The 27,367-nt window shown below is 37.3% G+C and overlaps 1 protein-coding gene and 1 long non-coding RNA gene across 2 annotated transcripts in view; both read right to left on the bottom strand.

The window, feature by feature from the left end:
* The window catches only part of LOC135702093 (uncharacterized), a 94,174-nt gene that overhangs the window by 37,419 nt on the left and 29,388 nt on the right, over positions 1 to 27,367 (bottom strand). The window lies entirely within an intron of this gene.
* Positions 14,633 to 15,331, bottom strand: LOC135701703 (large ribosomal subunit protein bL17m-like). Its single transcript, XM_065222561.1, has one exon. The coding sequence runs from the start codon at positions 15,281 to 15,283 to the stop codon at positions 14,633 to 14,635; it is 651 nt and encodes a 216-aa protein (XP_065078633.1). The 5' UTR covers positions 15,284 to 15,331.

Raw genomic sequence — 27,367 nt, 5'->3', positions numbered from 1 at the left:
AAGCTTCATCCAACTTTCCCAGTAATTTTCTTCCACCTTACCTTGGAAGCTTCTTCAGCCTTCGCTCGAATGATTCTTTCATCTTCTCCCGTCAGTTTTTTCAACTTTCCCGGAACAGCAAGGATGCTATCAGATTTTTATTGCGGATCCACACTAGCTGCAGGAACATTTAAGAAGTTCTGAAACTTGAGAAAAGTCCAGACTTTAGTGTAAGTTTCGATAAATTAAAGACAGTTTCATTAACTTCTGTTAAAATTCGAAAACCCTGGAATTTCATAAAAGTCCAGCGAACTCCAGTGAACTAAAGGAAACATCATAAACATTTTGAAAACTTCACAAGTCCAAAGAACTTCAGGGAAATTTTATGGTTTTCAGGAACTTTAGTGAAGCTCAGAGAACATCAGGACAGATCAATTAATTGATAAAATTGCTTAAAATAATAAAGGAGTTCCGAGAAACTCAGGCAATTTCCAAAAACTTCAGCAATATTGTGAGAACATTTTATGGGAAGTTCTATGCTTTTTAATGGCAGTGTCAATAGCTTTTAAAAATTGAAAAAAATCGGGAAGATCAGAGAACTTCAATGCTGATGTTACAATAAATTTAAGCACTTAAGAGATTTCGTAATCTTCAAGAAAGTTCAGAGACTTTCAAAGATGATTAGAGATATTCTGTTAGTCTTATTATAATCAGGGAAAATTCGAGCACTTTGAGGATGACCACAGAACTCCTAAACAGCCCCTAATTTTAGGGAAATTACACGAACTTTTAAGAAATTTTGAAGAATTATGGAATATTCCTAAGTGCATTTCAGGAATGTTCCGAAAACTTCAGGGAAATTGCGGAGTCTTTTATAAATACCTGGAAAATTGTCTGGATCATTAGAACATCCCCCAGGAATCTCTTTCGTCCAGAATTATGTCCTTGATTCTTTCGACTGTTCCGTAACCCCTTGGGCTTCCGACTTTATTCAGATGTTTCTTCCAATCTACCATAAGATGTTTTTGTCAGCGTCTCCAGGAAGTTCAATTGATTCTCCCAGAAATTTCTTTCGCCTTCTTCTGGAAGTTTGACCATAAGCCAATGATTTTTTTGTTCGACTTCTATTGGAAGATTTTTCAGTGCTTTTCTGGCTTTTCCTGGAAATGGCTACTTCTGCAAATTTACTTCGGGTTTCTGAAACTTTTTTGGTTTCCTTTGGATGTGACATCCTATTTTTTCCGACAGTTTATTTAAATTTTCGCCACAAGTTTCTCAATTCGTGTCTTTGAAGTTTCTTGGAAGTTTTTCCAGCTTTTCTCGAACTTCATCCAGGAGAGCTTTTTTCGTCTTTTTCTGGATGTTTTTTTTCAGCTCCATTCAGAAGCTAACTCAAATATTCCTCGGAGTTTTCTTCCGAAATTTTCCGATCACAGTTCAACAGCTAAAATTTTGCTTTGATGAACGGCTTTCTCTGTTTTAAAACACTGCAACGACTAAGATGTAATCTTCCAGACATTTTGGCCATGGGTTGTGGACTTTTTCAAGGAAAAATATTGTTTGTCGTTATTTTCAATAGTTTAGTCGTTGTTGTCGCTGATTTTCCATATTTTATTTGAAGAAAATACACTACTTGGTCACAATTTTGATCACCACTTGAGGACAACGATTATTTTAAAAATTAAATTAAAAAATTAAAGAGTTTTTTTCTTCAAATCCAAGTCGTCACCATCGTTCAATATTTTGCTTTCAAAAACGGCAACAATATAAAATTAAATAAATAGTAAATACCGATAAATACCGATTTTTAATACCTTCGATACCGATAAGCTTTAAAACAATCTGGCAACGCTGGTTTCATCGACGAAGAAATTGGTGAAACGTTTTTCTAGATTGATCGACGCATCCCGAAATTACGGATCATGAAATTTGAAACATCTAGAGAACCCTTCGTGGTCTGCCTCAAAAATAGCACAAGTGTTAAAACTCCCAAAGTCAACGGTGAGTCTTGTAATCAAACGTTACAAGGATACTCTGAGTATGGATAGAGCACAGCGCATCTATCATAACAGTGGCACTAGGGACAAAGAGCTGAGGAGAAAGGTGTTGAGGTACGTGAAAAGCAATCCAGGTGTCTCCATACGTGATTTGGCAAAGAAATACGATTCCAACTTCTCCACCGTGCGTAACATCCTAGAAGAAAATAAGTCTTTTTGTGGCAGTAAACATCCGAATCGCTCCCTTAAACAAAATTTAGTGGCCAAAAAGCGAGCACGATTACTATACGGACGAGTTTTGACGAAATTTGATGTCTGTATTTTAATGGATGACGAAACATATGTCAAAATGGTTTAGTAACAAATCCCCGGACGAAAATTTTACCTGGCAACTGGTCGTGGGGATGTACCTTCCAGGTATACATTTGTTTTTGCTGATAAGTTTGCTCGGAAACTAATGATTTGGCAAGGAATCTGCAGTTGTGGCCTTAAAACCAAGGTGTTCATCACATCTCACACAATGACGTCGAAGGTTTATATTAAAGAGTGTCTGAAAAAGCGGATTTTACTCTTCACTTGGCAACACAAGATCAACGTTATGTTTTGGCCGGATCTAGTCAGTTACCACTACTCTAAGGAGGTACTAGAGTGGTATGCTGCAAACAACGTAATTTCGTCGCCAAAGAGATTAATCCTCCGAATTGCCCTGAGTTCAGACCGATCGAAAAATATTGGGCAATTGTCAAGCGAAAACTTCGAAGATGCGGTAAAAAAGTGACAAATGCACAACAAATGCGTTTAAAGTGGAATAAGTTCGCCGGTGCAGTGTCACCAGTGACTGTGCAGATCATGATGGCATCGATCACAAGTAAAGTGCGACAGTTTGTTCGAAACGGTAAAATGTAATAACTTGTTATATATTGTTTGAAAGCTGAATAAATACCCTTTTGTTTGACGTTTTGATCAACCGTGTATGTTGTTTAATTCTTGAGTTATGTTCACTTGAATGCGTAAAAAATTAACTTTGAATCGGGCTTTAGTAAAAGATCTCTGAACTTATCGTCGAAAGTTCTGTGAACATCTTGATGATACTTCACACCATATCGACTATTGTGTACGTATTAGTATTTTATATTAAACTTAAAAACAAAATTAGAGACAGAAATATGACTACTATTTTAGAAATTATAAGAACCGCCTCTACGCTCGTTCCCGAATACGACGGAAACAGCGAAAATTTAGGTAGAGTCATTGCCGCAATAAGCGCACTGAATACCTTGATCACCGATGCGAACAAAGCAGCGGCGATCCAAGTAATTTTGTCCAAACTAAGCGGAAAAGCACGATCTGCCGTAGGCGAAAATCCACAAGAAAAACAAAATATAATCGACGCGCTTAAGGCCAGATGTGGAACTACGTATCCACCTGAGGTTATTTTAGCCAAATTAACAAATGAAAAGCAATCCTCAGAATTATCAAATTTTACAGCAGAAATTTAAAAATTAACAATGCAACTGGAAAACGTTCCAATCGCCACCGCAACAAGGTTGGCAGTTAGAGCCGGTACAAATGCACTCGCAACCGGACTCAAAAACAAAGAATTACAACTCATCATCAAGGCTGGAAAATTTGACACCCTCGCCGAGGCAATCGGCAAGGCAGTCGAAAATGAAAAAAACCTCGCCGCCAAATACGGTTTTATTCTACAGAGCCCCGTCCAGCAGTCAATTCAGGGGAGGATACCGAGGCCGGGGTGCCCGAGGAAACATACCACGGGGTGGAAACACATATAGTGGAAGAAATTTCAACTATAGGAACAACTACAATCAAACGCGCGGTCGTGGCAGATATGAAAATCATAATAACCACGGTAATCGCAACGGAAACCATTTTCGTGGTGGAAATCACCACCAGCACCCGCGCGTTTTCTATGCTCAGCCGGAAAACTTACCCACCCCCCAACATTCGAACGTTGGGGGCCAGCAACACAACCAACAAGTGCCTCCACAGAATGCACACGTGGCACTATCAAATCTAACCAGACGTTAAAATGTTTCAATCTTAACACTACATGCACAAATTTTATTCATATTCAGTTATATGCATCTGATCGAGTGTGCACTTTACTAGTGGACACTGGAGCAGACATATCTATACTTAAATCCAACGTAATTAATCAGTCTGTACTGATAGATGCCAACGAAACATGTTCAGTTACAGGAATTACTTCACAAAAAATACATACAATCGGAGCAATAATTACCGATATAATATGCCCTGACAACGTTTTGATTAAACATAAATTCCAATTAATCAATCAAGAGTTCCCAATACCCACTGACGGAATTTTAGGCAGGGATTTTCTGACTAAATTCCGCTGTAATATAAACTATGATACTTGGCTACTTACAGCATTCGTTGAAGGTAACCAAATAGAGATACCAATTCAAGACAATTTAAATTGATTTCTTGTAATTCCACCAAGATGCGAGATTTTGAAAATTATCGACTCAAAAAAGCCAAATGGAAATTACTTTATGGACTCATCAGAAATTATTCCAGGTGTTTTTTGTGCCAAATCATTAGTAAACACTACATATCATCTCATCAAAATTATAAACACAACCCCTGAAATAGTGAAAATAAATAAGAATTTTGAACGGAGTTATGAACCACTCGAAAATTATGACATTTTTACATTTAACGATGTCAATCCACAAAACAGGCAAGCAGAATTAATTAAGGAACTCAATTTAGAAAATGTTTACAAAGGAAGCTAAAACAAGTTTGACAAATTTATGCACAACATTTAGCGATATTTTTGCTCTTCAGCAAGATAGTCTGATGTGCAACAATTTTTATAAACAAAAAAAATTTACTAGATGATAAAATTCCAGTTTACACTAAAAATAACCGGAGTCCTGAAGTCCACCGTGAAGAAATAGATAGCCAAATAAACAAACTACTTAAAGACGACATAATTCGTCCATCAATATCACCTTTCAATTCGCCCATCCTGCTTGTACCAAAAAAAAAGCGATGGCAACAACAAAAAAATGGAGACTTGTTGTTGACTACAGACGACTTAATAAAAATATAATTGCTGACAAATTCCCGCTCCCCAGGATCGATGATATTCTCGATCAATTGGGAAGAGCGAAGTATTTCACAACTCTAGACTTGATGTCTGGTTTCCACCAGATAGAACTGGACGAAACATCAAAAAAATATACTGCCTTCTCCACCTCAAAAGGTCATTTTGAATTTAACAGACTTCCTTTTGGGCTCAACATTTCGCCAAACAGCTTCCAGAGGATGATGACCATAGCCTTGAGCGGTCTACCCCCGGAATGTGCTTTCCTTTATATTAACGATATTATTATCGTAGGATGTTCCATAAAACACCATTTGTTAAATCTTGAAAAAGTTTTCGAAAAACTTCGAGGGTTCAACCTAAAATTGAATCCCATGAAGTGCATATTTTTTAGAGGTAATGTAACCTATTTAGGCCATCACATATCTTGTGAGGGAATCCAACCCGATAAGTCGAAATTTTCAGCAATACTCAACTACCCTGAACCACAAAATGCCGATGACGTAAGGAGATTCACAGCTTTCTGTAATTACTACAGAAGGTTTATCCCTTATTTTTCCGAAATAACAGCTCCCTTAAATGCTCTACTGCGAAAAGGAACTAAATTCGAATGGAGCGAAAAATGCAAAAATGCCTTTGACCATTTAAAACAAAAACTAGTATCGCCGAAAGTTTTAAAATTTCCAAATTTCAATGAAAAATTCATACTAAGCACTGATGCATCTAAAATTGCATGTGGTGCTGTCCTATCCCAATTGCACGGTGACATTGAATTACCTGTTGCCTATGCAAGCAAAACTTTCACGAAAGGCGAGAGCAACAAATCTACTATCGAACAAGAGTTGACTGCAATACATTGGGCAATCAACTACTTTAGACCCAAATTTTCAGTCCGCATCGTGCTCTCTTGCCGTGCGGATCTATTTGCTTTTTGCTGAAGGAAGTGTTACTACTACCTAAAGCTACAACAAATTTAAACAGCACTTTTCAGTGCTCAACCTGTAAAATTTCTACCTTGTTCAACTTTATTCCTCTTTGATCCTTGTTTGGACCCTACCCGAGGTAATCCTTCTTGGATATCGATTTGGAAAATTCCTCTTCGATCCTTCAGATTCTTATAGTAATCTGCTTGGAAGTCGATTTGGATAAAAAATTTACTGCCGCCATGGCGCCTAAACGCAAAAGAAAGGGGCAAACTCTTGACCCCCCTTCTGAAGAAATTAATTTGAGTAATCAATTTGATTTGCTCACGGATGATGCGAATGATCCATCATCCAAGAAAAATTCTAGTAAACTTTCCCGGCTTAATGCCAAGAAGGTAAAGATTCCCCCTATTGTGATAACCACTTCCGATTTCCATGCTCTTCGCATGGAACTTTTGAATTTCGTGAAAGTTGAGTTTTCACTACAAATTGGACGTCGGGGTGAATGCCGTGTATTGGCTGAAACCTTGGACGGATTTAAATGTCTTCTCAAGTATCTTACTGAGAAGAAGCACAAATTTTTTACTTACGACACCAAAACTGAACGTGTGTTCAAGGTTGTCATGAAAGGACTGCCCAGTGGTGAATCCCTGGATCAGATCAAAGATGAACTGGCAAAATTACTTGGAGTTGTGCCACTCCAAGTAATCAAAATGAAAATGAAATCCCGTCCTGGCGATTCGCGCAACGGGATTTCTAATGATTTTGATTTAGTTCACTTCAAGTCTAGTGAACTAAACAACCTTAAGGCCTTAGAAAAAGCTAGCCTTATGCTCCATGTCCGAGTGAAGTGGGAACACTTCAGGAAGACTGGAGGAAATTTCCAAAACCTCACCCAGTGCCGTAAGTGCCAGGGATGGGGTCACGGAACTAAAAATTGCTACATGCCAGCTAAATGCATGAATTGTGGTGATTCCTCTCACGCAAAGGACGACTGTCCTGTGAAGGAAGATCCTAAGAAATTTAAATGTTCAAATTGTGGTGAAAACCACAAATCCAATTTTTAGGAATGTAAGACTCGCAAAGCGATCCTACAATCTCGTTCTAACCGACAGGTAAGAAACGCTCCACGTTTCCGACCAGGTACAAATTCCTCTGCTGTTAACAACGGTCAGCGAGGAACAAATTCTACATTCGTACCCGTAGGTACAAATATCACCCCTGCTTCAAATTTTTCATCTGTACCTACTCCCCTCGCTGCTAACAATGTTCAGCGAGTTAATGGAGCTACCTATGCTGCTATTGCAGCGGGTGGAAATCAAAATACTAACCAAAGTAATTCTAACGGAAATTTTGACAATTTTGATTTAGGAAGCATTACTGCCCCTAAAATGGAATTTTTACAGAAATCATTAATTGACATGATTTCTGATATGCTTAAATCTAACTCCATGTTTGATGCTATTCAAACTGGAGTAAAATTTGCAAATAATATTGTCATGACTTTAAAATTCAGTAATGGATTTTAAAGCATTAAATATTGTAAATTGGAATGCTCGATCTCTTAAAGATAATGAAGACGAGCTATTTAACTTTTTGCGAGTTCATAACGTGCATATTGCCGTTATAACTGAAACGTTCCTTAAACCTGACCATAAGGTTAAGAAGGACGCAAATTACTTGGTTTATAGAAATGATCGTCTTGATGGACCCTGTGGTGGCGTTGCCATCATTATTCATAGACGAATCAAGCATAAAATTCTTTCTTCATTTGAAACCAAAGTTTTTGAAACTTTGGGAGTTTCTGTTGAAACAAAATTTGGACAACTTACGTTTATAGCTGCCTATTTGCCATTCCAATGCGTAGGCCAGCAAAAGAATTTTCTCAAGGGTGACCTCCAGAAACTTACCCGTCATAGGTCTAAATTCTTCATTATTGGTGATTTTAATGCAAAACACCGCTCATGGAATAATGCTCAAAGCAATTCCAATGGTAATATTCTGTTTGATGATTGTTCTGCAGGTTATTACACTATTCAATATCCAAACAACCCAACATGCTTTTCTTCTGCAAGAAATCCCTCCACTATTGATTTGGTCTTAACTGATTCATGTCAACTTTGTAGCCAACTGGTTACCCATGCTGACTTCGGTTCTGATCACCTTCCAGTAACTTTTGAAATATCCCAAGAAATAATTTGTAATCCCAACAGCTCTACTTTCAATTACCATAGAGCTGATTGGGAGCAATATCGAACATTTATGGAATATAACTTCGATCCAAACATTCCTTTGCAAACCAAAGATGAAATTAATTATGCTCTTGAATCTCTGACTACTTCTATAGTTGCAGCAAGAGCTGCCTCAGTACCAAAATGCGAGGTTAAATTCGATTCAATTATAATAGACGACGATCTTCAGCTCTTGATCCGTCTTAAAAATGTTCGTAGGAGACAATATCAAAGAACACGCGATCCTGCCATGAAGGTTATCTGGCGGGATTTGCAAAAACAAATTAAAAAGCGATTCTCTGCCCTGAGGAACAAAACTTTTGAAAATAATATTTCTAAATTAGACCCGAGTTCCAAACCCTTTTGGAAACTCACAAAAATTTTGAAAAAACCTCAAAAGCCTATTCCAGCGCTTAAAGAAGGTGGTAAAATTTTGATCACAAATTTGGAAAAAGCTCAGAAACTTGCTAAGCAATTCGAGAGTTCCCATAATTTCAGTTTGGGTCTTACTAGTCCTATTGAGAATCAGGTTGCTCGGGATTTTCTGAATATTTTCTCTCGGGAAAATATTTTTGATGATTCCTGGGGGACTGATTTGGACGAAGTAAGGTCTATAACTAAAAAGTTTCAAAATATGAAAGCTCCAGGTGATGATGGAATTTTCTATATCCTCATCAAAAAACTCCCAGAGAGTACCTTGTCTTTCTTGGTAAAATTATTTAACAGATGTTTCCATTTGGCATACTTTCCTGATAAATGGAAAAATGCAAAAGTTGTTCCAATTTTGAAGCCGGATAAAAATCCAGCTGAAGCTTCTAGCTACCGCCCAATAAGTTTGCTTTCTTCAATAAGTAAACTTTTTGAAAAGATAATTTTGAATAGAATGATGCTTCACATCAATACGAACTCAATTTTTGCAGATGAGCAGTTTGGATTTCGCCATGGGCATTCAACTACTCATCAACTCTTAAGAGTTACCAATTTAATTCGTTCAAACAAATCGGAAGGCCACTCAACTGGAGTTGCTCTTCTAGACATAGAAAAAGCATTCGACAGTGTTTGGCATGAAGGTTTGATTGCTAAATTGAAAAAGTTTAATTTTCCACTTTATATTATGAAATTAGTTCAAAATTATTTAACTGACAGAACTCTGCAGGTAAATTATCAAAATTCCAAATCTAATCGACTACCTGTTAGAGCAGGAGTTCCTCAGGGTAGCATTCTTGGGCCTATATTGTATAACATTTTCACTTCGGACCTCCCTGATTTGCCTCAGGGTTGCCACAAATCTTTGTTCGCTGATGACACAGGCATTTCCGCTAAAGGAAAAAGTCTTCGTGTTATTTGCAGCAGACTGCAGAAAAGTTTAGATATTTTCTCTTCTTATTTACAAAAATGGAAGATTTCTCCCAACGCTTCCAAAACTCAACTTATAATATTTCCACACAAGCCTAGAGCTTTGTTTTTGAAACCTAGTAGTAGTCACATAGTCACTATGAACGGAGTTCCAATTTCCTGGTCAAACCAAGTGAAATATCTTGGATTAATACTTGACCAAAAATTAACTTTTAAAGATCACATTGAGGGCATTCAAGCCAAATGTAACAAATATATTAAATGTTTGTATCCTCTTATAAACAGAAAATCCAAACTTTGCCTGACGAATAAACTTCTAATATTTAAACAAGTTTTTAGACCGGCCATGCTTAACGCTGTGCCAATATGGTCTAGTTGTTGCACTACCAGGAAAAAAAGCACTTCAAAGGATTCAGAACAAAGTTCTGAAAATGATTTTGAAGTTGCCTCCCTGGTACAGTACTACCGAGGTACATAGAATTTCGAATGTTGAGACTTTAGAACTAATGTCCAACAAAATAATGAATAATTTCAGGCAAAAATCGTTGCAATCCTCAATTGCAACGATTAATTCCCTTTATACTTAGATAAGATTTAGTTTTAGTTTTTAGTTTTAGGATATCAATTGTTATACTGACATGCAGGTTAAAAAACCTGTTTAAAATACTGAATTGCCAAGACATGAACAATGTAAAAACACTTAGATATATATCATAACAATTAAGGCTGGTACGTTACTGCAGTAACTGGAGCACCTAGGTTAAAAATGAAATGTAATTTATTTTGAATTTGGAACAAATAAAGAGTTAAAAAAAAAAAAAAAAAAAAAAAAAAAAAAAAAAAAAAAAAAAAAAAAAGACCCAATTTATACGGTAGACGTTTTATGGTGAAAACAGACCACCGCCCACTCGTCTACCTATTTTCAATGAAAAATCCCAATTCAAAGCTAACCAGAATGAGGTTGGACTTAGAAGAGTTCACATTTGATGTTGAGCATATAAGTGGGAAAAAGAACGTTGGCGCCGACGCTTTATCCCGAGTAAAAATCGACTCAGAAGAACTAAAAAATCTTTATATATTGCCAATTCTAACAAGAGCCATGACGAGGCAACAAACAAACCAAATAAATAATAAGATACAAACTAGTTCATTTGCTGATGAGACTGATCACCTCAAGGCTTATGGATCGGTTAATAATCTAGACGCATTCAACACGTCTAGTTTTGAAATAAAGAGTAACGAAATATACATACGAATTTTAACAAAAAACACGAAAAGAATTATTGCTCAAGCGCAACTATTCTATAAAAGAGGAAAATTCAGTTAACAAAAATGTCTGCAGACAATAGATGAAATGGCCATCAACACGAATACAAAAAAGCTAGCATTGAAAAATGATGATGAAATTTTTACGATTATTCCTCGACAATCATTCAAAGAAGCATGTAACAATATACTAAAAAATGTGACAATTGTCATCTACGTGCCGGCACAAATTATAAATGATGAGGACCTCATACAAAAGATAATCGCTGAAAACCACGACACACCTACGGGAGGTCACTGTGGTGTTAATAGATTACTCAACCGATTAAGAACAAAATATTATTGGTATAGAATGAAACATACCATATCCACATACATCAAACAATGTTTGAAATGTAAGCAAAATAAACACCAAACAAATACAAATGAAACGCATACAGAGACAACCACACCGACCAAGTGTTTTGATTTGATATCAATAGACACCATTGGTCCCCTAACTAAATCTAAAAATGGAAATAGATATGCACTAACAATCCAGTGTGATCTATTAAAATATGTTATTGCAACACCAATACCCGATAAACAAGCTAACACTTTAGCAAAAGCTTTAGTAGAGAAATGCATTCTCATTTACGGTTGTCCAAATACAATTAAATCAGATTTGGGAACCGAATACAAGAATGAAGTCTTTGAAAACGTTTGCAAACTACTATCAATTCATCAAAAGTTCTCAACAGCATATCATCCTGAAACAATGAGCACAATGAAACGATGAGCGCGACGATTGGGATTCTTGGATTAACTACTACACATTTTGTTATAACTCTATACCGCATACCAACCATTCCTACACACCATTTGAGTTAGTTTTCGGAAAACTGGCAAATATACCAAGTAACTTTTCGAACGTCACAAAAGTAGATCCAATCTATAATTATGAATCATATTTGTATGAATTGAAATATAAAATGCAACTAGCGTCAAGTAAAGCAAAAGCTCTATTAGAAAAAGCTAAAAGGACAAGGATTCAGAACCAACAAACAGTTTCAAACCCGATACATATAACAATAGGAGACAATGTTTGGTTAAAACAGCAAAATCGACGAAAATTGGACCCAGTGTATGCTGGACCATTTAAAGTTACCGATATAATCCACCCTAATATCAAAATTAAAAACATTGTGAACCAAGATGAACAAATAGTTCATAAAAATAGAATTATAAAAAATTAAGTAAAAAACGATGAACTTATTATAACTCAATAGGTATAATTAATTAATAACCATTTATAACAGTAGACGATAGGTTCAAATAGTCTATAAAAGTTATTATTCAAGTAAGCATTATAAATCCACAAGATTAAGTGAAAATTAAGTATCGAATGATTTCATTATATAAAATCATTCTTCTCTAACGGGAAGGGTGAACTTAGAACAAATCTTGAAAATTATATTGAGAGGTACTTGAAGTCAAAACAAAAATGCACATACAAACAAAAAAAAAAGAGAAAAAATTATTTCATTAAATTCAATCATTTTTTCCCCATAGGAGGATGGTGTGGCATCTGCATAACAGACGCCATCGAATTCTATTAATTTCCAGCAGATCGCATTTGTTGCGCCACTGCTGAGTCGAAATTCCTTAGCTGTCGCCAGTCATCGACCCTACAATAAGTGTCGAGGTACTGCATAATCAATTTCCGAGGAAAGGATCTAATTACTAAGCCAATGCACTACGCCTGTTTCCAAGCGGCGTTGTCACCATGCGACATGTAAACGTGGGAAAGCCGCAGCGCGGTTTCTCTCTTGATCATTTCTCTCCCTCTCTTGGTCGATATATGTATCGATCGCTGATTGGCTAGCAAATACATAATGACTTCAATTACCTCCAGTTTAGGCTAAGTTAAACATGAACAATAAAATCAATCTAACATAAACCATCAACAAGTGAAGTTGAATAATTTAATGAGAAACACAAGAGCCAGATAGCAGGATACTTCACAGAAGATCTCTGAACTTCTCATCGGAAAATATTTGTCGGAAGTTCTCTGAGCCTCTTGTTGGAAGTTATCTTAACTTCTCAATGGAAGTTCGCTGAGCTTCTGGTGGGAATTTCAAAAAACTTTAATGGATTTCTGTGAATGTCAGAGAAATTGAATAATGTTCCGTGATTTTTTCTTCGGAATTTCTGGGAACTTTTCGTCGGAAACTCAAGAACATCTAATCGGAAATTCCCTGAACTTGTCTTCGGGAGATCTCTTAACTTCTCGACGGAAATACTCTGAATTTCTCGTCGAAGCTTCAGTGATCTTTAATGAAATTCTGTGACTTCAGGGAAGTTATGTTAAATTGTCTTTTTAAAAAATCGCTAAAATTCTTATCGGAAGATATCTGAATCTCTCGTCGTCGAACGTTCAGTGAACTTCTTGTTGCAATGCTTGTGAATATTTGAGGTGGACAAAAGGGTAAAGACGGAGGTGAACGCCTAAGATTTTTCATATTTATATCGCTGTGAAGCAACTGAAAAATGTTGAGGGAAATTATTCCGGTAACTGTGATCAGTTCGTTTTTGTTTGCAAATCTGGTTAAGGTGTTATACTTAATTATGTTAAAAATATACCGTCCAGCTCAAATTTTTGTCGAGAATCTAGACCGACGATTGAAAAAGGCAGAAAAATTAAACGTAATAAATGGCTTTATACGCAAATTTCTCTAGAATCAAAGCACATCCACGCAATCTAACACCAGCATCTGAAAAAAAAAAATAAAGTTCCATTTATGACATTGTTAGTTTGCGTAAATTAGCGTTTAAAGTCATTGATTATGTTAAGTTGTTCCACCTATTTAAATTTTTGGTCTGGTATTCATCTTCTGCCTGCATACCTGAATACACTCACGCCATTCTTTACTATGTATATAGAATGGCTGCGTGCTTTCCATGTTTTATCCTACCTTGCTTCTTACCGAATAGAGTTTTCAAATTTAATCTAGATTTTTGAAAATCTGGCTTAGATCGCGTTTTATTCTCGATTAAGCAGACCGCCATATATGGTTATGTAAATACTCCTTTAATTCTTTGCACAGTTTTTTAGGAATACTACCAGAGCAGTGCTCGGAAAATCAATCAATAAACACGCGTGTGAATTTGAAAAAAAATTCTCAAGGTTGAGATTTTCATTAATTTTTATAAATTAGGTTTGTGAAGCACAGTTTCACCTTATGAAAAAAAAAAATAAGGTAAATATTATAAAACCTGTGAAACAGATCAATCTTGTGGTTATATCAATGGAATCCTCAGAGTTGTACTGGGACTGACAACCAACAACCGAGACGAAATGTCACTAAGACTAGACATACTAGAATTAAAACCGATCAATCAACAAATTTGGCAATAATGTGTGTGTGTGTGTGTGTGTGTGTGTGTGTGTGTGAGTACAATCCATCGCCCTCTGTACCGGCAGAGTTTTTATGGAAGAGACTTATCTGCATTTTCTGTATGTCGAATGTGCAAATATTTTTAGCCCTGGAGATGGAAGGTCCCAACAAACAATTTGAGTTGATTAACAGCTGAATAAGCAATATTTTGGCTAAAGAAGCCAATTTTTGCCTGAATAAGCTCTTCTTAACATTCAATGTTTGTTGAGGTGACAGCTCTATCGTACATCAAACGACCCATTTCAAGAATGCCTGTTTCTGCAAGTACATTCTGAGGTCATTTTCTGATACAATAAGCCCCGCAAAAATACACAAGTGTATTCTCACTTCCAGAATAAAAAAAAACTTTTTATTCTGGCATGTATTTAGTTATAAAATGATTGGGATATATGTGTAGAATAAAATAAAAAGCAAGTGTACTTATCTGGTTGTTCCAATGTGATGAGTGAGTCTCCATCGTACCGCCAATCTGCGCCGCAATTTCCGCGTACTTTTCCTTGCGGAAATCCTTGCGCGCCTCGTCCAGCAAAACATTGTGCAGTAAATTCCGATTCTGGTACAAATTCTGCACCAGCGAAGGATACGGATTACCCCGCAGCTCCAGTACCGTGCGCTTCCGATACCAGCCGGGATATTCTTTCGTTGCCTTGTACATCCGCGTGGCGGACACTTTGTACTCTTCGAACCTGGGCGCCAGCACCTTGAATAGCTTGTGCACCAGCTGCTTCTCCGTCAGCCAATAGTCAGCCATTTCCATCGTCGGCTTGTGGCAATCCCCGTACCGGATAGCATCGGAGATCAGCCGCTCGGCGTAGCCCCGCGCTTCATCCGCTCGCTGGTAGTTCAGCTCGATCCGTTCGTGTTTGATCAGCGCTGTCACGGTTTTGCGAAGCTTGTCGAGCCGCCCTTCCGGTCCGTCGATGTTTTTCAAGTTGCGATGACGGGGCCGGATCGCAACCTTCAGCTGTGACATCAGCTTGGCCACTTCGGCTTGGTTCATTTTTGGGTGTGTTAGCACTTTATTACGATAATTTCACTTTATATGTTGTTTATTAAACTAGTGTAGGAACAATTTCCGCACTGGAAACCGGTGATTATTCAATCAAAACACATTTGTCCCAAGACTGAGGATGAAACGAGAATCAATCAACAAATTTGGCAATAATGTCCCTAAAATATACACAATAAATAAACGAACTTGAATTTCTACGCGAATACAATACATCCCAACCTATTCCAAAAATGTGTTCATTTGACTCAAAAATCTATCTCCGTTCAACTCTTCTTTTGAAAATTTCTGCACATTCTGAAAAAATGTAACATGTAACATAGTTATGAAAGATTTTGAAAGTTAATAACCCAGCTGCACCTTAACCAATTTCAATAATTTTACCACCAATCGATCAGAATTTTTTTAAGCATTGATGATAATGCTTCCGACTGTTGATTTTCAACAAGAAACTATTGAAAAAGAGGTAAATGTCAAGCATTGTCCAAAAGCGTCGAAATAACTAATAAATCCACCAATTACGTACATGCATATGCAGTCAATCAGAGAATCGTTAGTAGACGAAACAAGTCGAAGCGGTATTTGCCTCCGATGTTCGGGCGAGTGCAAATACGGAGGATGTAATTGTGTAATATTTTGCGCACTCATCGCTATATTCAGAACCACACGCCCCCCAACGACCACATAAAATGCTCTCCAGAGTTGTAATCTTGTAACCAAGCTTGGAAGTAGGGGTGTACGTGATTTTGATCGAATCTCTTCATCGACTTTCTGTTTCGTTAATAACTCGACAGCAAACTCATTCATTGAAACAGTTTTTGTTCTGAATGATAGAAGAGCAAAGCAGAAATAGTGCGAAATAGGTTAGTGAAGCCATGGTCATCAAACGAGGAAATCGATGAAGAGAATTAACCTTCACCCCTTTACTTCTAAGCCTCTTAATTCAGTCATCGTCATAGCAACGAAAACTAGCATCGTACCGCTTTTAGTTCTTGGCTTACACTTGCTGGTTGCAACTCTGCTATTTGACAATTTCGAAGGACCACCAAAAAATATGAACTTTAACTTTTTCCTAGGGATGCGTATAAGTTCAACGTTTTTTCGTAAAGATTTTTCCGGCTATACGATTAAATATTTATTGTTATTTCAGTTATTTAAGCGTGTAACCTCAATCCCTTCTAATTTTACTCGTTTGATTCAGCGCAGTAGAGAAAATAACTGAAAGTACTTATTTATCTGAACAGGCATAGAGAAGAACCATGACGTGAAATAGGATCATAAATTCGTCGAAAAAGTGTTAAGCGTCTTATTGTTAAAAGCTAAGATTTACCAATTTGTTTAGAGAAAGAGTTAACGAGAAAAACACTTAAAAGGGTAGGAACTTTAGTTGGGTGTACACTGATATTCTACCGACTGTTTGTATACAACGCATAATTTAGTATAGAAAGCCACAGCAGACCTAAGAGAAGAGGTGACAATACGGGGGCAAAAATGAACCACTTTTCTGTCAAACGTGAACCAGCTCGTGATTGGCTGATTTGATGTGCGTAAGATAGAGATAGACATAGATAAAGATAGAGATAGAGATAGAAATTAAAGAGTAAGAAGCCAATTGTCACCTCTTCCTCTTAGCAGCAGACGAAGTGTATGAAAGAATACCAAACATGGGTGGGGCATGATTTTCTAGCTTTGCAAAAATGATTATTTTGCTGAAAACCTCTTGAATAAAGAAAAACAAATGATTATTTTTTCTTGTCATGTGCTTTCAAGCGACAAAACCGAAAAAAGAGGAGGAACTTCAGCTGATGTGCCCTTAATTGTTGCTTTTGTCCATGACCGAAGCTCCTCCCATTTGGTGGTGTCGTTAGCATCTTGTGTTTTGTTCGATGTCCAGTGCCGTATTATTTATTGAATCGCATTCGGGTACTTGGCAACAAATTATTTGTTACCTTCAAAGTGCCGCTCATTTCTGCAAACCTGTTGGTTGGTTCAAGGGACCAAGTCACTCGATTTACCTCAAAATATGATCGATGGTTCAGAAATTCGAAGCTAGAAACCAACTGTTTATAATTAAAAAACTTACTGACTTTAATTTATGACAAATATTTTCTACGGTGACCACCAGAAAAGCAGCAGTGTAAGAGGGTGCTGATCGTCACGGACTGCTCAGACATAGGGAGGTTATTCCTACATATCTGCGTACATCTAGATAGATGAAGGAGCTGCAGAAGCAATCGAAGAATGAGAACTGCAAAAGAACAGAATAGACCACTGCACGAGACCAAACCAACATATACCCGCACCAACTCTTGACCATAAACTTTGACATTTCTGTTGGGTTTGTTTTGCTCTTGTTCGTTACTGCACATCTCTTTCATTCACGTGAAGAATGACGAATAAAAGTACAAGCAAAAGTGAGGTTAGCTTTCGCGTGCAGTGGTTTATAGGTTCCAATTGATAATGACTATTGCTCGCCGGCGAGTTGACGTTAACCATTTTCATTTCAGCCTGCTGCAGTTAACAAATAACATTTATTATAAAAGGCCACGTAGTCCTACGTCACCATTGCGTACAACCCCATAGGACTGTCCCTTGTCGTTTTTATCTCTCTTCCATTGCCAATGGACCAGAAAACAATGAATTATGCAACGTTAAAATACAGAAATAACAATCCCACTTGATGTTGAGTTAGACCGATGATTTATTGAGAGTACTTTTCGATAAATGAAATAATGTATAAACCTTTAAATGAAAATGGCAGTATGAAAAATATATTTTCTACCAAGGAAAAACTCTTACTAATTGTATACAGGATTAATTCCATTGCCTGCGCTACATGCAGCATGCAACCACAAAAAAACAAAATATGCTGAATCAAACAAACTCAGCAAAAAAGAGAACTTCACAAAACGAGATGCCGTAATGGAACAGCGTTCAACCTGAGCAGGATCATGGATCTTGTTCCTCCGTACTGCTTGTTATCGCAAAACTTTCCTCATTTAAAATTTCAATTTCATTCGAAAAAATATCACTGTTGCTTTCGTCTCTGCTTTTCCCGGTTGCTTCTTTCCGACTATTGCGTCCCAACTGGCACATTTTACCTGTTCACAACGACTTGATTCGCTTTTAGCCTGCCCTTACTTTATGGATGCACCTTTGATGGCTAGATTGTAGGGAGGACCCTAACCACCGCTTCACTGTCTTGCACCAGACAGCAGGCAACTTACTCTGAGGTAAAGTAGAATTCTACCCAGCCCGAGATGATAGTGCAAAATTTGATTAGAATCACCAGAGGAGTCAAATTCCAGTGATGTCTCCTTTCATTTTTTTATTATTATAAAGTTGAAACGAATGGAATAAGATAAATTTCGTGATCCGCTTGCTGATCACAGTAATGTTCGATGACTCGTCAAGCTATAATTGCTTAAAAGTTTGGTTTGTTTCCCCAACCTCCGACCAAGAGAGGCAGTAGCAGCTAAACAAAAAAAAAACACCGAGCAATGCAGCTCCGGTTGCAGTTAAAGTTGCCGCCCCCGGGGAAAAAAACAAAGCTGTATTTTCAATTCAGTACAGAACGAATGATAAAGGCACGGGAATCCTTTTGAGCCGACGCACAGTGGGCGGTTATGAGCTCAAAATGAGACGAACACAACTCAATAAGAAATTAACGAGACTGATTTGCGAAGTGAGAAGAATACATACTGAGAGTTGTCAGTTTTGATAGAACTGTTATTACTCAGCGCTCAAAATCTTTGAGAAATGGATGTAATGTCGGCTCCTAATTTGGACCCATACATAAATTCAGCAATCGACTAAATTTTCAATAGCGACCAAAAATATCTATTAGTACCGTTCCAATGACGCGTTCATCTAGATAAAATTGATAAATAGCAGATTTTTAGAGATGGGCCCAATCTTAGATCTATAGGCCAACATTAGAACCATTTCTACCAAATTTTATCAGCCCCTAGACCCATCCGATCAGCTCGCGATCTGATGAGAAGATCTGAACTTGCCTTAACGCTGATTGAACGACGTTGCTGTGCATAAACATGAACTTCAGCAGGCTTTGCCCGCTTTGTCCTGTACATCATCGTTTTCGTAGGGCTGCATTTTGAATCTCCAGCGATTTGTTGTGGTGAATACGGTGATGGTACTGTATGGTGGCGACATTTACTTGAGTTTCATGAAGAATGAAAAAAACGTGAACAAATAATATGCATGAAGAGTTCATTTAATTCAAATAACAACTCTCAGATATTCTCTCAACATTCCAGGATGCTAAGAAATTATTCAAAAGACTTCCAGTTGGTTAAAGGTCTCCAAAAAGTCTTCGAAATATTTATCAGTTTGATCAGGAATTATTCTGAAGTTCTTATACTGCCCAACAATTCCCATATTTTCTCTCAAATACTAGATTGGTCAGAAATTATTCCAAAGCCAAGTGATCATAGATCTCCAAAAAGTTCTCAGGGTATTTGTTCAAAGCTTCAGCTTGATCAGACATCACTATGAAGATCGTCAACTGCACAACAATTCACATGAAGATACTAGCGTGCACAGGAATCTTGTTAAGGAGGGGAATTTTTTTTCTATGGTGCATTTAATCTGGGGATAGAGGGTACTCCAAAGTACGTGGTAGATGGTGCTGTCCTCCTCCCACTTTTTCCCTAAACTGTTTAATTTAGCTAATTTATTTTTTTTTTGCTCCGGTGGTGGTTCATCTTCTTAACATTACATTGAGCAACGACGTAATCATGTCATTTTGAATACGGTTACTTGTATACTGGCAATTTGTCGCATCTTCCACCAAGTGTTTTTCCAGCACCGGATCGTAGTTAGCCACCAACTGGGTGGCACATTTTCAGCTCCTCCCGAATGTCCACGAAGTGGTCGGCTACCTTTGCAAAGTATGCGCACAATATCGATGAAATGTTCCATTATATAGCGATTTTGTAGCCGCTTTACCTTACTAGCAGTAATCATAGCTGTTTTTTGGTGGTCCAGTTCTTCGTCGATAGCCTTCCTGGTTTAGAAATTCTTCCACGCTTCCATACTACCAACATGGGTATCACTGCGATTGTGTTTGCCCAGCAACTCGGTCGATTTCTTCCAAATTTCTGAACCCTGTATGAATCGTTGTAATAATGTTTTGCGTCATGCTCTTCTTTACAGGTTAAAAATACAAATCAAAGAAAATATATTCTTCAACTTACTGGTATCATCCTTTATTCAGTAACCTTTCTGAAATTGTGTGCAGTACGTTTTGGTATATTTTGAAGACATCGTTACAATTTTTGACTATTTCAAGTAAGTATTCTTGTAAGCCCTTATATGCTGTTATAGTCACTTTACTGTTACCGTTGCGAGTACGTTAAACTCGGTCATTTTCAGCGAAAATTGTAGTTTTAATTTTTTTTTCAAATTTTGATCTAAATGCCAAGGCTAATAGGATCATTAAAAGGTTCAAAAATTATGTAACGATTGGACAGAAGGCGCACAAAACTATTTTGATAAACGAGTACAGGATTATTAACGGAATGATGGCTTGCGCGAAGAATTGAGCATGTCAACCACAGTAACAAATGACTTGAAATTTTCAGAGAAGAGTCTTGGACAAATTCTTAGTAAGACAACAATCGACCAAGGTTCAATGGCAAACTTATACCTAATTTTAAATTAGGAAATCAAAAAGCTGTCTTTAAACTTTGTACAGTTGCAAAAAAGTCCATCCTCAGAATTCCTTGGGTTCTTTTGAAATTTTTAGAACTCTATGAGCTCTTGTGAAATTCTTCTCAGAAGTCCTCTGGAATTATTTTGAAAATACTTCTTGACTTTTACTCAGAACACCTTGGAAATTATTGGTACTCCCTTGAAATTTTCCTCAAAATCCATTTGGAATTTCACTCAAAATTTTATTTTCTCGGAATTATCTTGGAACTATCTGCAGGATTCATAAGAAATTATTCGCAGACATTTCTTGGAATACTCCCCAGCAATCTTTTGGAACAGTCCTCAGAATTCAATATCCTTGAGGATCTTCTCGGATTTTTTGAACTCTCCGAAGAGCTCTTTTGAAATTCTTCTTAGAAGTCCACTGGAATTATATTTACAATTCTTCATGATTTTTTTCTCAGATCACCTTGAAACTCAAACTCCTTTAGAGTTTCAGAAATTATTCCCGGATTGAGCTAGAAATTATCCTCGGAATTCGATTGAAATTTTGCTTACAATCCCATTGGAAGTTCACTCAAAATTTGATTTTATCGGTATTCTTTTCGAAATTATCTTGGAACTATCTGCAGGATGCACCAGAAATATATTGGAACTGTCCTAAGAATTCAATATCCTTGAGGTTCTTCTCGGAATATTCTAGAACTTCTTTTTTCTCTGAACACCTTGGAAATGAAATTCCCCTGATGTATTATCCAGAAATTTTTCCCAAAATGAGCTTGAAATTATCCTTGGAATTTCCTTGAAATTTTCCCCAACATCACTTTGGAATTTCATTTAAAATTTGATTCTCTCGGTATTCTTTTCGAAATTATCTTAGAACTATCTGCAGGATTCACTAGAAATTATTCGCAGAATTTTCATGGAATCATCCCAAGAAATCTTTTCTTTTGGAACTTCTCTTCAGAATTCAATACCCTTGAGGTTCTTTTCGGAAGTCAAGTTTAAGTTGTCCGTCCATACACCAAAACCATTATAGTTTTTTCTACCAGAAATGTTCAATAAAGCTTGCCCCTCCATTCACCAGAACTGTGTAATTTTTACATCAGGAATTTTCAATTCAGCTAGCCCCTTCATGCAGCAGATTGAATTTTACACCAGAAATTGTCAATACAAACTTGCCCTCAGAAAATTTAACACCAGAAAATTGTACACCAGAAAATTGAACATCAGAAAATTTTACACCAGGAAATTTCAATTGACCAGAACGATGCAAATAATTCACCGTTAATGTTAAAAAAAAAATGTTCTCTGATTGGTGCAAATTTCCTTTTTTTTCAGGATTTCCACCAAATAAAACTTGCCCCTATTTTCAGATTTTTCAGTAGAGCAGTTTCCCTCCAATCATTAAAATGGAGCAAATTTTACACCAGACATTATAATTGTTCCTCTATTGAGCAAAAGGATACAAATTTGAGACCAAATATTTTCCGAAAAGCTTGCCAATCGGTTCACCAGAAAGGTACAGATTTTCTTCCAGAAGTTTTCAATATAGCTTAATTTAAATAAAGCTTGTGCCTTCATTTACCTGACCAGTGCAAGTTTTCCACCAGAAATTTTCTGTTAATTTCATTTATCAGAGGGATACAAATTGTCAGTGAAGTTTGTTTTACCATGCACTTTTGTGGTGCAATTCTAAGGCACCAGAATGGTGCAAATTTTCCACCATAAATTTTCAATGAAGCTTGCATTCATCAGAACGATGCAAATTATGCACCAGAAATATGAATAAACCTTGCTTCTACATTCACCACAGTATTGCGAACGTTCCACAAGAAATATTCAGTTAAATGTGCACCTCCAAATTTTTAGCGTGGTTCTATTTTTCCACCAGGGTTATTCATTTTAATTAGTCCCTCCATGATTGATGATATTTTTACACCAGATATGCAATAAAAAGCTTTCTCTTCGATTCACCACCACGAATGTGAATTTTTTCAACCTTAAATTAACCCTCTTGTTTTATCCCTCCATGAACCACCTTGAAAAAAAATTACAACAGAATATTTTTGTATGCACCACTGTGGCGCAATTTTTCGACCAAGAAATTTCATTGAAGTTTGTCCCTTCATGCACCTTTGTGGTGCAATTTTCAGACACCATCTCAAAGGAATTGACGCAATAAAATGTTTACATTTCCCTTGTAGTATGAAATGAAGTTATTTTACCTTCAAATCAAGTTATTAAGAAAACAAGTTATTTTATATCTTTATTTGGAAATGTGGAAATAAAAATCTTATTTATAAAAGGTGGGGCAATTGCCAGTGCATGAAGATCTCCAACTGCTCAACAATTCAAATCACATCTTCCATGTACTTTTCATGATTCTTTGTTGCTCAGAAATTATTCAAAAAACCTCCAGATCTCCAACAAAAACTTTGTTTATTTTAGAGTTGAGCTTAATCAGGTATCATTTTGAAGATCTTCAACTACCCAACAGACAGCGACGCCGGTGGTGTAGTGGTAAGCGTGATTACCTCTCACCTCAGCAGGCCTGGGTTCAATCCCAGTTGGCACCCCCGAGATGTTCTGAGGCATAACATCTCTGATCACGCCTTCCTTCGGAAGAGAAGTAAAGCCGGTCGTCTTCAGTTCAAATCACATCTTTGAGTTATTCTCTCAAATACCAAATTTTCGTAGAAAATAATCCCCAGATATCCATAAAGTCCTTAACATTTGTCTTCAAGACTTCAGCTTAATCAGGTATCATTCTGAATCAACTGCCCAACAATTCAAATCACATCTCCATATTTTCTCTCAAATGCTAGACTGGTCCGAAATTATTCCAAATCCAGGTGATCATAGATCTCCAAAAAGTTCGCAGGGTATTTGTTCAAGTCTTCAGCTTGATCAGGCATAATTCTGATGATCTTCAACTGCACAACAATACCAATCACAATCCTCAGATATTCTCTCAACATTCCAGGTAGCTCAGAAATGTTTCAAAAGGCTCCAGGTGATTTAGAGAATTCATTCCAAAACTAGGCGATCATAGATCTCGAAAAAGCTCTCAGGATATTTATACAATACTTCAGCTTGATCAGGCATCATTTTGAAGATCTTCAACTGCACAACAATTCACATGAAGATTTTAAACTGCACAATAATTCAAATCACATCTTCCAAGTATTATTCAGGCTTCTAAATTGCCCAGGAATTTATCAAAATACTTCCAAGTGATCATAGATCTTAAAATAAATCCTCCAGATATTTGTTTTAGACTTCAGCTTAATCAGGTATCATTTTGAAGATATCCAACTGCCCAACAGTTCAAATCACATCTTCCAGCTATTCTCTCAAATTCCAAATTGCTCAGAAATTAAACCAAAGATCTCCAGGTAATTATAGATCTCTAAAAAGACCTCAAAATATGTGTACAAGACTTCATATATCCTCTCATGATACCAGGTTACTCAGAAATTATTATTAAGACCATCAGGTGATCATAGTTATCCAAGCAATCTTCAAGATATCTTCAACGTAATCAAATCTTCAACTGTACAACAATTCAAATCACATACCCCAGTATTTATTTCATATTACACTGAAACCTCCGTTAACGTTCTTTTTTTTTACGCAGTGTTCAATTTACGTCCCTTGTTTTACGAAGTAAATTCCAAATAACGAGGTTTTTTTTACGAAGTAAATTCCAAATAACGAGTTTTTTTTGCGATTTTGGAGATCTGGGAAATACTGTGAAATACAATTTTTTAAATCGGAGTGACGTGAAGGAACCAGAAATCAATATCTGACGCCATTCGGTTCATGAAAAACTTAAAATACTTTAAATACCCCACAATATGGGTATTTTTTTTAATCTGAGTGACGTGTAAGGACCGGAAATCCATGTTTGACGCCATTTTGAAATCCAAGATGGCGGTATCCGGTTCATGAAAAACTGGAAAATACTGCCAATACCCCACAATATGGATATTTTTGGCATCGGAGTGACATGTAGGAACCGGAAATCCATGCCTGACGCCATTTAGAAATCCAAATGGCAGTATCCAGTATCCAGGTATTTGTGGAATCTTGGATTTCAAAATGGCGTCGGACATAGATTTCTAGTTCCTACACGTCACCCTGATTCCAACAATACCCATATTGTGGGGTTTTGAAAGAATTTTCCAGTTTTTCATGAACCGGACACCGCCACCTTGGATTTCAAAATGGCGTCAAACATAGATTTCCGGTCTCTACGCGTCTCTCCGATTCCAAAAATACCATTATTGTGGAGTATTTTAGATTATTGTCCAGGTTTTCTGTACCCCGATGGCGCCATCTTGGATTCCAAAAATACCCATATTGGGGGTATTGACAGTATTTTCCACTTTGACTATTAGTACTGCTTCTGCGTGAAGTCAATGATTTACATAGTTAAAGATGCTAATTTCAAATAACAGACTAAAGTGGAAATATTTATACGATAGATGGAGGAGATGAAAGTCTAGAGTTGATAGTTCCGTTAGAGTACGGCAGTGTGAAAATTGCATATAGATAGTAAAGGGCGAACACGAAATTATTGCGACACCGAAAATGTCATGCCAATTTTCTTATAATGTTTAGAATCAAACCAAAATTTTAGGGTAGTTTTATACATATATTTACTTCAAAAATCAAAAGAAAAGTTAATAGATGGAGCCTTAAGTGTAAAATTGAACGCATTTTCGCTTGATGCCCTCCATCAAAGTCTTTACAGTGTCATTCGGTACCAGTTTTTCAGTTTTTTTTCCACTTTCTTAACATGTCCTTCTCGTCTTTGACTGTCTTTTTGCTCTTCCGAAGCTCCCGCTTCATTATTGCCCAGTACTGCTCCACCGGGCGCAGCTCCGGACAGTTTGGCGGATTCATGTCCTTTGGAACAAAATGGACAGAATTGGCCTCATACCACTCCAGGACACTTTTAAAATAGTGGCATGATGCCAAATCTGGCCAAAATAGCGGAGCTTCGTCGTGCTGCTGCAAGAACGGCAAAAGGCGCTTCTCGAGGCACTCAGATTTGTAGATCTCGCCATTTACTGTGCCCTTTGTCACGAAAGGCTCACTCCTCAGTCCGCAAGAGCAGATGGCCTGCCAAATGAGATATTTGGTGGCGAACTTCGACATTTTCTTCTTCTTAAATTTGTCGTCCACATCGAACTTGCTCTTGCCGGTGAAAAACTCCAACCCCGGAATTTGCTTAAAATCGGCTTTTATATACGTTTCGTCGTCCATCACACAGCAGCCATATTTTGTCAGCATCTTCTCGTAGAGCTTCTGTTCGAGAGTAGCCCAGCCCAAATTTAATAAACACGACCCAAGAATATTTCACCCCATTGTACCATATGAGATGATTACGAGGTGAATTTTGGGCATCGTTATTCGGACATACCCATACATGGAGCAATGGAAGTGCAGTCACACATCACAGGACAGGAGAGGACCACCGATCATCGATCACCATCGATCGGCAACCGGAGCGATGGGAGAAACAAGGTTCTCTCGCTCTCAGTCATCCCAGCATCCAAAGACAGCGACGATCAGGCAATTAATTGGATAATTAGTGCCGGGTAGACCTCCAAGGAAGATGGATAGGCTACCGTGCAGAATTTTAACGTGTTCTTTGTTATTTGTGATATATGTAATTTAGTGTAAATATATGTAGTGGTTTTATGTCTAAATACAGTTAGTGAATAATTACCGTTGCCTACGTGTTTAATGTCTAAGGAGAAAGTGATTGGTCCTGAATCTCAGCATTAACACTGCGGGAGTAAAGTATTTTCCCTACATCAACCGTTCCCATCAATACCACCATCGTGTTGGAGGAGTGGAGCACCACCTAAATTATACAGTCCACGAAGGAACCAACTCCCCAAGGACTCCACCCCAACATTTGGTCCTTCGAACCGGATAGTGTGTACCTGGATTAGGCTTGGAAACGGACTATCGATTTGGATAACCACGGAATGCATGCAATTCAATACGGAAACAATGCAGTGCGATAGGACTAACCAGATGGTGAGCAGAATGGCTGTCGCCATGGCAACAAAGGCAATTGGATTGATTTCACTGTCCATCGCCATCATTACAACGGCATCTACACAATGAAATAGTGCAATGGGCCAAAATGGAAAACCTTTATCACGTTGACGAAACCAAGGAAAGGTTATTCGGGATCGTTAACCTTTGGAATGCCATTGTAAAATCCACCATGATCATCTACCAAAAGACACTGTTCATCGGGGACCATAAACAATATGAACAAACTTTGAGACTTATTGCAACGATCGGTACCAATCAACACTAATTGGATACCGCTAAACACTGGAATGGATTCACGACAAACGGTTGCCGCAACTCAAC

The sequence above is a fragment of the Ochlerotatus camptorhynchus genome, unplaced genomic scaffold (genome assembly GCF_037179485.1).
Source record: "Ochlerotatus camptorhynchus isolate MF236.1 unplaced genomic scaffold, CSIRO-AGI_Acam_v1.1 ptg000015l, whole genome shotgun sequence".
In the NCBI taxonomy this organism is placed as follows: domain Eukaryota; kingdom Metazoa; phylum Arthropoda; class Insecta; order Diptera; family Culicidae; genus Ochlerotatus; species Ochlerotatus camptorhynchus.
This window is presented reverse-complemented; position numbering and strand designations above follow the sequence as displayed.